General features: G+C 45.2%; 1 protein-coding gene across 1 annotated transcript in view; it reads right to left on the reverse strand.

Annotated features, from left to right (window-relative positions):
- The window catches only part of LOC310998173 (von Willebrand factor D and EGF domain-containing protein), a 36,869-nt gene extending 27,675 nt beyond the window's left edge, over positions 1-9,194 (reverse strand). Inside the window, exons 1-8 of the mRNA XM_083988104.1 lie at positions 8,800-9,194; positions 5,228-5,412; positions 4,799-5,027; positions 4,252-4,317; positions 3,936-4,168; positions 2,695-2,784; positions 2,459-2,600; positions 1,424-1,641 (exon numbers count right to left, since the gene is read on the reverse strand). Of these exons, the coding sequence (XP_083844230.1) occupies positions 1,424-1,641; positions 2,459-2,600; positions 2,695-2,784; positions 3,936-4,168; positions 4,252-4,317; positions 4,799-5,027; positions 5,228-5,412; positions 8,800-8,902 (1,266 nt within the window). The 5' untranslated portion in view covers positions 8,903-9,194. The remainder of the gene's footprint in view (positions 1-1,423; positions 1,642-2,458; positions 2,601-2,694; positions 2,785-3,935; positions 4,169-4,251; positions 4,318-4,798; positions 5,028-5,227; positions 5,413-8,799) is intronic.
- Positions 9,195-11,790: the final 2,596 nt, after the last annotated feature.

Here is an 11,790-nt window from a genome sequence, read left to right on the forward strand (position 1 = left end):
GTAAAACTAGAAAAAGCATTTCCAAGAATGGAAATGGTGTGACTGCTGACAGCAACTGAACGCTGTTGCAGAATTAGCAAATAGTGCAAGCAGTGATCACCATACAAATGTTTGACCAAGGTCGGAATCGAACCCACAACCTCATGGTCATTAGACTTCCACTCTGCCTCTAGGCCACAGTGCACTCACAGTTGCAGAGACTGTTGTCTGTTAATGATCTGCACACTGTCAACATCAAGAAAGCTTGAGAGTCAAGCTTGAATGACTTAGAATGAAAATTTCTGTGAATTTCAGGCTGAGAGCAGCAGTTTCAACATGAAGCAAGTTATCAGAAGTCAACAGATGACGACTGGGAAAATAATTCACTATAATTGTTGTTGAGGCAAAATTTGAACCAGCAACCTTCAGGTCTCCAGACCAGCAAGCTAACCACTAGGCTACAGACAGAGACAGTATGTGAGGGGTAAAGAAAACCTTTGATACAATGAGCTTTATACTATGAGGAATCAAAGACTGTCCAATGACAGCTGAATAATTGGAATCAAAAGTCAAGCAATGATGTGAAATGACTGAGGCAGGAATCGAACCCATGACCATATGATCACTAAACCTTTACTCTGCCACTCGGCTACAGAGAGCACACTGCTTTCAAGACTGTTGTCATTCATTCTAATGTGATGATGTGCTGCAAACTGGTATGAGTAATCAAGGAGATAACAAACACCTGTAACCAATTGAAGGCGGTGGAGGAGAGCAGAATTCAACATAACATAACAAGAGTTCTTCCCTTGGATTTGAACCAGTGACCTTGGGGTTGGGAAGCAGCCACCCTAACCCCTACACTACAGTGGAGTTGTCAAGAAGACTGTTGTCTGTTAATGATCTGCACACTGTCAACATCTAAAAAGTTAAATATTTTAAAAAGTATAAAGAGTTAAAAAGAGAAAAGTAATGCCAATAAAGTCCAGAAAAAGCTGCACGTTTTGATATATGAATTGTTGAAATAGCACAAAGTATGAAGGACTAGAAGAAGACCGTAAAAAGGCGGAAGAAAATGGCCAAACAGAAGAACAATAGTGTGACTGCTCAGCAGTCACACTAAATAAGGTTTGTCAGCAAAAATCATGCCATTTGCTGCAATACAGTGAAAGTTATGGTCAAATTAAGAGGAAAAAGTGACCCCTAGTGGATGTTTTTGGCGCTAATACCGCAAGAGGGTTAAGTGTCACAGCAGGGCCGATTCATGGCATAAATGCTCTTATGAGATTGTTTAGGGCCACAAACACACATATAAACATGTGTCACTGTAATAATTTCTGTGTCCCCAGATCTCTGTAACCTGTGCGTGTCCTACATAAGAGTTCACATGAATGAGAAGAGACCAGTTGTGCATGTTTGTCCCAGCAGCATCACTTCGACTCACTTTCATTGACATTGGGACGTAGCTCCTCCAGAGTCGCGGTGCGCTGGCCGCGGGCATCGCGCCGATCAGACTGGGGCGGTTCCCGTCACGCGTGAAGTCGGTGACGGCGGTGACGAAAAACGTGGCCCGGCCGCAGCTGCCTTCGCTGCAGGCACTCGGCTGCAGCTCCACCTGGCAGGCGGACAGCGCCACGTTGGAGGCCTCGTGTCCCAGACTGTCTGTGGATGTCAACACGGTGGGTAAGTTAGTGTCAACGGACGGCAAACAGCTGCCTGCAGGACCATGATGAAGGCTATGAGCCGGCTTTGATGTGATGATGTACAGGACAAGTGTGAGCACGGTACAGGGGATATAACAGGAAGGAGGACTTTTAATTGGAAGGATGGAAACCTGACCTCTTTAATAATTTAAATAATGATGTTTGGGCTCTTCATGTACACACTCAGTTCCTTTAATTTGTGCTTTGGCCATTAACTTGCCAATAATGGTCAATTTATGGGATATTATGTGATGAGTTTCAGGATTCAGGATTCTCCACAACCTAACATGATGTTATAATAATAATAACTTTATTTGTATAGACTATAAAGTGCTTTACAGTCAATGATAAAACATAGAGAAAGTAAAAAAAGAATCACACCCACATCCACACAAGCCTACTCACACAAAATAAGAAAAGCTAATAAATTGAATAAAATTAGAAAATGTAAAATAGAATCAAATAAAATGCATAGGCCAAAACAAAAGAAAATAAATAAGACTCAATAAATAAGTGGATAATGATAACTCTTTAAAATAAACTAAGATAAAAGCTGGGCTGAAGTAATCTAAAGTAAGATAAAAATTAAAGTAAGTTAAGATAATAAAACAAGAAACAACTGTTGGATTAAACTTAAATTTAATTAAAAGACAGACTAAAAAAGTGGGTCTTGAGTTGATGAACAGGGGCCACAGTAATGAAAATGGGCCACCGTACATCTTTGTTTTAACTTTGGGGACTGTTAAAACGTTACTTCCTGAGGAGTGTTTTCTGACCTGGGTCGTGGACACTCAGAGCCAGAGGGACGGCACACTGGTGGCCGTGGTCGGGGGTGAAGCAGGGGATGGGCACCGTGCTGTGGACGGTCACCTCATGCTCCTTCGTGTTCTCCGCTATGTGGAGCGAGTCTGGAGAGAACTGGGGGGAGAAAAAGGGGAGTAAAGAGTTGGTGGTGGTGGTGGTGGGGAACTCTTTTCATCCTGGAGTTAAAACATCGCACAAGAGTGTTTACCTTCAGTCCAGCGTAGAAACTCTCACTTTCCTTCGGCGGAGATCTGTTGCTGCTGGAGTTAGCTCTGACGGTCGACACGCTGCAGGAGAACTACAAGGAAAGAAAAATGTCGTTTTTAACCAATCAGAGCCATTCCTCAAAACATGACATGAGTCTAAAGCTAACAGAGACACCACATCAACTTTTGTGCAGAGCTGTGCAGAGACTTCTTTGTGTAATTGCGGAACAAAAACCTTTTTATCTCCAGAACATCACATGCTCTGCTCTGCTTTTGCTTATATTTCCACATGAACCGGCGTGTTGAATTCCTACAGTGTGTGATTATTGGTCGGGAGAAAGACTAACAACGTACAGTTGACACTGTATTTGCGATTTATCAAAACATCTCCCCGTGCAGCTCGCAGTGCAGCGGCGCTCCTCTGATCCTCGGCTCGGAGAGCGCTAACATTTTACTCACTCTCTGGGTAAGAGAGGGGAGGAAAAAAAAAGGAGATGATCTTTGACCCGACTCAGCTGCAGTATCAACATGTGTTAAAGTCGGGGGCCCCGTGAGCGAGCCCAGCCCTCTGCAACATGTTCCAGACACAACTAATACAAGCCTGGTGTCCAAATATGGCCGCGCAGTGGGCCACAGCTGTACGAGCAAGAGAGAGTGACATCAGCTCTGTTTCAACATCTAATAACTCAGATTTATTCATGGCAGCAAATGATTTCTGCAGGAAATGAGAGTCGTCAGCAGGTTGGTTTGGTGGCTGAGCAGCAGAGGAGAAGTTGGGTCATAAATATTGTTCCCTCCAGTGAAGCGTGCGCCTCGCAACAGCTGGATTTGTACTTCCTGGTTCCTCTGATGCATTTCCCCTTCTGTCAGAGAGACGGTGACGGTCCCGACCTCAAACATCATGAGTGGGAGCGGCGAAACAATGTAGGACATCACAAGAAATGGCTTCATTGTATACGTGTGCATGTGTCCGTGTAAAAATAACTTCCCCAGAATTTACTATGAGGATCTGAATGGAGGGTCTAAATGGGAAGCATGTGGAGCAAGGCTTCTCCAACCTGCAACTGATTTAACTCCCCCGCCCTCCTCTTGCCTTCTCTTAACGGGATGTGACACACGTTGCCTCTCGGCTTTTGCTTTGCGAGGCAAAAGGGGGTCAGTGTGATCCATGGCTTACGTTGCCCGCTCGAGGGGTCAAACGCTCCACATGTGCCCTGTCAGCGCGCGATCTGGCAGGAATTACCGTTTCCCCGAGCCTGAAGTGAACGCCGTCCATCTCCACCAGAGAGTAGGGCTTCAGCGTGGATTCCTGCCTGACTTCGGCCTTCATGCTGTGGCCGATGTGTCGGGCCCACACCACCTGGAAGCCCAGCGGCTGGCTCCACGGCGGCGGGACGAAGGAGCATCGGAGGTGGACGCTGTGGCCGATCAGCTCCGGGGTGATGACCGGCCGGGAGGGGAGGGCCGGGATGGCAGCTGAGAACACAGAGTTGCAAGCTCTACGTGAATGATGTGTTTCGGTGGATGATAAAGGTGCAAAATAAACAGCATGGTCTCACCTTTGCATTGGCCGTTGACCTCCACCTCGCCCGGGGGGCAATGCCTTGGTCCCAATTCAGGGGCAGCTACAACATGACAAACGTTTCTTCGATGTTAGGCTGAAAGAAGATCATCTATCTAGCTGCACCACCTCATTCCATCTTCACTGCAAAAACTCAAAATCTTACCAAGAATATTTGTTTTATTTCTAGTCAAAACAAATCTCATTATACTTAAAATAAGACTCATCACATAAAAAGTACCTAGTTTTTAGACACTTTTTACTTCTTTCAAGCAGATTTTCACTTGAAATAATCTGATAGTGGAGCAAGTTTTTCTTTCTTATTACAAGCACTTGCTTTCACTGGCAGATTTTCTACTTATTTCAAGTGAAAATTAGTTTGAAACAAGTGAAAATGATCTAAAAACAAGTTGATTTTTAGGTGATGAGTCTTACTTTAAGTGGAAAGAGACTAGTTTTGACCACAAATGAGACATTTTGACAAGAAATAAGACCAATATACTTGGAAAGATTTTGAGTTTTTGCAGTATGCAACAACGACTCACCCTTAGCGCAGTATCCCATGCACCCCTGCGTGGGCTGCAGGTGGTAGACCATGAAGTCGCCACAGTTCCTCACCGTGATGGGGATGCGGAAGAGGCAGCAGTCTTTGGCGCTGCCGTGGAAGAACTGCCAGGTGGCGCAGGCCGAGAGCTGGCGGAGCTCTCCGGGCCGCGGCAGGGAGGTGTCCCTCAGGGACAGCCACACTGGAGCCTGGGTGCCACAGCGGTTCATCTGCAAGAGGTGGGAGGGTGTCGATAGAAACAGTCATTACCTGCGGGGAGGGGGGTTATTATACCCTCCAGCTGGGCTGAAGGTGCTCATTACACCTGCTGGGTGCTGGATGTCTGCACGGGCAGAGGATGTTTGATGCTGTTTCTGTGAGGTGATGTCAGATGGAGGAAGAATAACGCCACTTCTCTGGCAGAACTCACCTCGACGCAGGTGGTGGGCATCTCTGCCGGCTTGTTGTTGATCCTGAACCTGTACCAGCCCGGTGACAGAGAGTGGTCGCAGATCAGGTCCTGGATGGCGGTGTTCTGGATCTCTGTAGAGTCGAAGTCCACGCTCCGGTAGGGATTGCGCATAATCTGGTGGCCTCCTGGTTGACACTCTGGAGCTGAGGGCCAGAGAAGAGGAAGATCAATGAAACTGCAAGATAATGTGCAAAAGTTCAAATGTGTAAAACAGCCTGAATTTCTTTCTCCTCATTTGCTGCTTTTCTGCACACAAATATTGAGCAGATGTTCTCTGTTTTGTATGAAGACACTGAGTGTGACCCCACTGTGACCCACTTAAGTGATTTCCCACTTCTGGAGAGCTTTTATCTTCCTGGATGCTCTCCTTTCGCTGAACAATCCATATTTCCAACTAAAACAGTTTAATGGAGAGGAAATGAAAACTAAAGAACCTCAGGTCATGATTACATCACGTCTTGACAGTGTCCTGCTGTGAGCCGGACAGACAAAACAAAAGCAACTCAATTTGTCTTGGGAAACAGATAAAGGTCTGATGTCCTTGGATTGATGAACTGTGGGGAAAAGACCTCATTTAAACGGAGTACTTGACCTCAGGGACAGTAATTTGAGGAACTATTAAATATGAACTCAAGGTCCACTCAATAGCTTTTTCCAGTGCTATCTTCCATGTCAATGCATTTTTTTTTACCCAAATCTGGAGATCTATCTGTAAAGCACAGGAAATAAAAGTTAACCATTGAGGCTTGGTGATATTTCTTGTTGTTGCACCCCAAAGAAGATGGATGGACCACATCTGATGGAGATGAAAGACCTCGAGGATCCTCAGGAGCTCCAACAAGGGGTTGTAGCAGGAAAAGAGCGTGTGGCTGCTCTTTAAAGTGTCGATCGGCGTTAAGGAGGCGAGTTGGAAAGATCATTCCACCCCCAGAGGTTATCTAAATTGCTAAGAATAACAGACATTCCTTTGAGCCTCTCACCTCTCTAAACTCGCCCCGGGGAGGACAAAGCCAATGGCGCATGAGAGACCCGCCGGCAGCTGGGGGGGGGGGGGGTGAAGCAAACCGGTGGAAACTACTTGAGCAGAACATGCAGTTTTCCACACTGACACATTCTGAAAAGCTCCACCACGTCTGCGAAGCGAAATGGGTCAAAGTCGTCACCAAGGGGGGGCCGAACAAAGAGGTACGAGTTGTTCTTTGACGTTGTCGAGTCAAGTCAAGGAAAACAAACACAGAAGGGTATTTAGGATGTCTCCAGTCCGTCAAAGCCTTGAATGGACGGGGCGCAGTTACTGCCAGTGATCCCGAGCCTAAACAAGGTCTTACAGGCCGGTCTTCACCTAGACAGCCCCTTTGAAAACAAATGCTGTTGTTTACACGGTGGCCTGTCTGCGTGTACACCTCGTCTGGAAGCTCCTCTTGACGAGACTGGGAGGTCACAGGTTGTCCAAACAGCCAGCTTTTCACGGAGGAGGAGGAGGACTGGGACCCCGGCTGCCGGCTAAACTGTCCCAATTGGCGGCTTAATGAGTTTACAGAGCCCCGGGGGAGGAGGGGGCGGGTGACCTAATGAAGCGGCCCCTGGGTGGAGGGAGATCCCACTGGGAAGGAGGCCCTCGGCGGCCCAGATGTGCTGGGTTGTTTCTCAGGAAAGAAGATTAATTTGGGAGAGCGTGGTGTTAACATAACTGAGGTTACAGGTCTTTTTCCCAGAGGGGCCGTCACTCAGCGGTAGAAACAGACGAGGTCGAAGTGACAACAGACAACTCCTTTGTTTGAACCCGCTATATGAAGTTGCACAGGCTGAATGACACCGCCAGAGTCCAGATCGTTCAGACTTCGCTGTCCCGGTCTGACAGTGAAGACTGTGGAAAGACTGAAGACTCAGTTTACAGTGTGTCCATGACACATTGACGAAACAGCAACAAGCAGTAAGCCGGTGCATATTCTCATTTTTCCAGGTCATAGTATTTCAAAGGAGGTTAAATCGAAAGCAACTGGACTTTGTTATTTGTCTAGGAAGACGTTTCACCTCTCATCCAAGAGGCTTCATCAGTTCATGTACGCAACTGACCAGGCTGGGACTGGTCCAACTAGTCTCAACACCAGATAGTTGGACCAGTCCCAGCCTGGTCAGATGCTACATGAACTGATGAAGCCTCTTGGATGAGAGGTGAAACGTCTTCCTAGACAAATAACAAAGTCCAGTTGCTTTCGATTTAACCTCCTTTGGAAAAAAAAAAGCAACAAGCAGTAAAACTATGTCAAAGGAGGCACCAACACTGATGACAGATATAAAAGAGCATGGTCCGAGATCGGAAGGTTTGGTCCTGAAGCTGCTGATGGCTGATCTTTGAAGACCAAACCAAAAATATATTCATCTTTGATGCACATTAAATGTTTCTGATCTGACAGTGGTATATGTTGATGCTTTCCAAAAGGTTATTTTACATAGCTACTAGTAAAGTTTGCAGCTTTTTATTGGAAGGTCAACAGGGTTAAAGGAGTTTAACTGCTAGAGGAAGAATTTATAGGACTTAACGCTTTTCTCAACAACTATTAGATTATTTTTTGAATAATCTGATTGAAAAGCATCTCCTGGAGCTAAAGGACCCCCAGCATTTAGCTTTACGACAGCCTGCCTTAAAGTTTACGACCATGTGCTTTGATCTGTTGTTGTACGACCTGGAGACAAAGACGTGGGCGCGATGGAGAAGACAGGGTGGCAACTACTGCGTGGTATGATCTAATGAGAACAAGCCTCAGTTTTCAAATTAGCTCTTTTATCTCACTGAAGTTTTTGTTGCGCTACAACCATAAAGTTTTTTTGTGCAGCTTTTTTTTACAATCCTCCTTCAGATTTACGACCACACATGTCATGACAGCAGTGACAGAGAGCATGATGGGAGGGGGACTCTGACAAAACAACGCAGAGACAGTGTGTTGTGTCTGTCGTCTGATCTTGTTTTAATTACAGCTGCTCTTCATGAGGTTTCTGTTGTTTTTATTTCTCTCCTCGCTGCTTTGTCAACTCATTGCACACTGTAGTAGAGTTCAGGACTTTCATCTGCACACTTTTCCTGCTTAATAACCCCCAGAGACAATGTGCTGACTGCTGCAGGAGATAATGAACCTGGACAGACAGTTGGCTGAACTAACTTTGTGTCTGTCTCCCTTGTGTCTCATGAAGTCCATCTCACTGACTGTGGACCTGCTGAGTGATGGGAATGCAGCAGCTCAGGCCAACTCAGCCCAGCTCTTCTCAGTCTGCTGCAGTGCACAGGTAACATGTCCCAATTTCTGTCTTTAATGCACAGAAATAAGACTTAGAAAAGCTCTCTGGTTGTTTTAAAACATCTGCTTCTACTTTAAACTCCTCTGGGTCACGAGGATGAGGAGCACTTTTTTTTTTTTTTTTTTTATCTGAGCGGTGAAACCAGCAGCTGGACTCCACTTGGAAACAGTTAGGACATGATTCAGGTTGGTCTTCTCCGTAATTTGAGCCATAAACTTTAACATGCGACCTACCGTGCTGCGCGAGCGCTTCCAGTTGCAGCAGCAGCCACAGCAGCGCGACGCGTAAATATCCGTGGAGCGGGAGGCGCACCGAACCGTGTGCGCAACGGGCCATCGCTGCGGCTGCGGGGCGAAGTGATGCAACAGCGGGGCTCAGACTCAGACTCAGTCCCCCGGTCCCATTGACTCCCAAGTCTGGAGAAACGAAAGCGTGAAAGTGGCGCAAGCTGCACTTATCCGAGAGCAAGAGGCTGGAGGCTGCGGCTCTCTCCGGTGCGCAGCAGCGTGCGGGATGACTGAAGAGAGGAGGGGAGGGAGGAGGAGGGAACCAAGCTCCGAGAGAGTCCTGTTCCTGTAGGTGGGTCCAGCAAATCACATCAGAGACGGATCCATCCGGACTGTCAGGAACCGCAGCACTGATCATCTGTGAGTGAGCGCGGGAGCCCAATAAAAATGTAACGTCAAAATAAATAAAATCACCGTCACTGAAATAACTTAAGTCACCATGAAATGAAAAAATTAAAATCTGCTGCAGCTATATGAGTGGAAAAAAATGTCAGTAAAATAAATTATAAGAGTTAAAGCAAAAGTTTTACAATAATAAACATTATTTATCAAATGTAATAAATGATATGGTGCATCTCAATAAATTAATTTCATGGAAAAGTTTATTTATGTCAGTAACACCATTACACACAGAATGAAACATTTCATGTCTTGATTTAATTTCTTTGAACTGTAATGATTATGGCTCACATCTAATGAAGACCTAAAATTCTGTGTCATTCATTTTAATATTACAAAAGGCCAATTAAAAAAAAACATTTTTATATGGAAATGTTGGCCTTCTGAAAAGTATGACCATCTGTATGCACTCAATACTTGGTTGGGGCTATTTGTTTAATTTATTGAGATGCTGTAGCCTATGTCTCTATATCCAGGAAGATGTTGCCATATATGGAAAGAAGATTTTTTTTCTTTTGAATGTTCTTATCCATTTTAAATCTGTGTGTATGTGTTTTAACATGATATTAACACAGGTCAATGGGATTTGATATGGATATGTCCAAACGGGAGCGTGCCTATGTTCCCACAGTTCTAAGATTTTTCTCAAAATTAGGCCCTATGTTCCCTCTGGACTCTCTCTACCTATCTGGACTCTATCTATCTGGCCTGTCCAGCCTCTACCGGGTCTTTTTTTACTAAACTTAACCAACTCTTTTCTTCATTGCCTAAACCCAACCAATGGTGGGACCAAAGGGCTGTGGGAACATAGGGCCTAATTTTCAGTGACAACAAAAGTTAGAAATGTGGGAACATAAGGCTGTGGGAACATAGGAATGACCCCGTCCAAACATGTATGTGTATACATGGGAGATTTTTATTGGTGAAATCTGTATGACAGATTTGTTATTGACATATATCACATAAATGTCATAATGAATAAATGAAAAATACATATAATGACATGCATGACATAACTATGTATAGTATATCTATATCTATCTGTAGTTTAGATACAGACAGTAAGCTATGTTATATATATTCAACAGGTCCTCATAGCTGATTGACAACACAAATAATTGGACATTTCAGACAAAGTGCAGACTTAATTACAATAAAAATGTTGTATGTGAGGCTGTAATGTGCTCACTCACTTCATTACCTCCTCAGGAGACTGGAAACAGTTTGTGGCCGAGATGGTTTCACTGCGGGGTGGGGGGGCAGCGAGAGCCTGCAGAGCTGGAACAGAGGAGGTCGGCCTCGACGCTGTGGAGTAAATATCAGGTGCTGGGGGCTTCACAGAGGAAGAGAAATACCTTTCCACTAAATAAGAGACCTGAGAGCAGCAGCAGGTGTTCAGAGCTCGTCCTCTCATTCACATCCACCAGCCAGCGCTCTGTGAGAACGGCTCACATCACATGTCTCACTCAAACATACTGAGGCCTTCAGTTTAAAGTTAGATTTTGGTCTTAATTAGTCATGGAAGCTGAAGAAGAAGACAGGAAATGGGAGGGAGATTAGTTGAACCAGAAAGCAAAAGCTCAGTTTAACTTGAATACACAGTCTGAACCATCCTTTTTTCTGCTGTTATTTCCAGGTTTAGGTTTTCAGATTAGGTATCACACTATATTTACTCTCTGTAGCTTGAAGCCAGTTCATGTTAACCTCTCTCTAAGCAGGAAGTGCATCACATTAAAAGCCTAATCTGAACAGGTACTAAAAAGACTGTGTGGTTAAGAGGATGAACAGTAAATAAAATGAGAAAAGGGAAGTTTTCCCACACACGGTAGCTCAGAAAAATGCCGTCAGTCTCTTCCATAGGCTATGTGTAATATTATATCATGTTAAACATCAAATACCTGCACTAACTAATGTATCTGGATGAGGTTTTACAATATTTCTGCTCAGTGTGAGTTTGTCCTGCTCTGTTCCTCTCAGTCTTTGCCTCATCATCCACATCACCGTCCTCTGGAGCGGCGGCATCTTTTCAGGAGAGAAAACATTATCCCCCCCACCCCGTCCCTCCCCGCTTTGATGTTTGTGCCCTGAGAAACGACAAGGGGTGGTGTTGGGGGGTGGGTGGGTGGGTTGAGGTTTCAGTCCTGCCTCCCTGAGCGCTTCCAGATGTCGCACATCCTCTTTTTACTGTGAGAAAACCAGGGGAAGAACAAGCGAGGGGCATGTCGGCAGCTCTAGTGCCCCCCTCGCCCCCCACCAAACATCTTGCGACCATATTGTTTCTGCACTCTTAAAAACCATGAGTTGTTTTTTACACGTTTGCGAGCTCGGTTTTCAAAACACCAACTTGTTCTTCCTGCAAACATGTCTCTTTCACAGCTCATACAGTCTCTATGTGCTATGTGAAGTAAAACTTATTTGCTGGGTTGTTTGTTTCTGATCATTTGTAGCTCATGTGGAAAGCACAAATGTTTTTCCATTAATCATAATGACCTGAAAATGATCTTTCAGCATCTGTAAACTTGGAGGGCAGGCCGGGGG

This window comes from Trachurus trachurus (assembly GCF_905171665.1).
Source record: "Trachurus trachurus genome assembly, chromosome: 2".
NCBI lineage: Eukaryota > Metazoa > Chordata > Actinopteri > Carangiformes > Carangidae > Trachurus > Trachurus trachurus.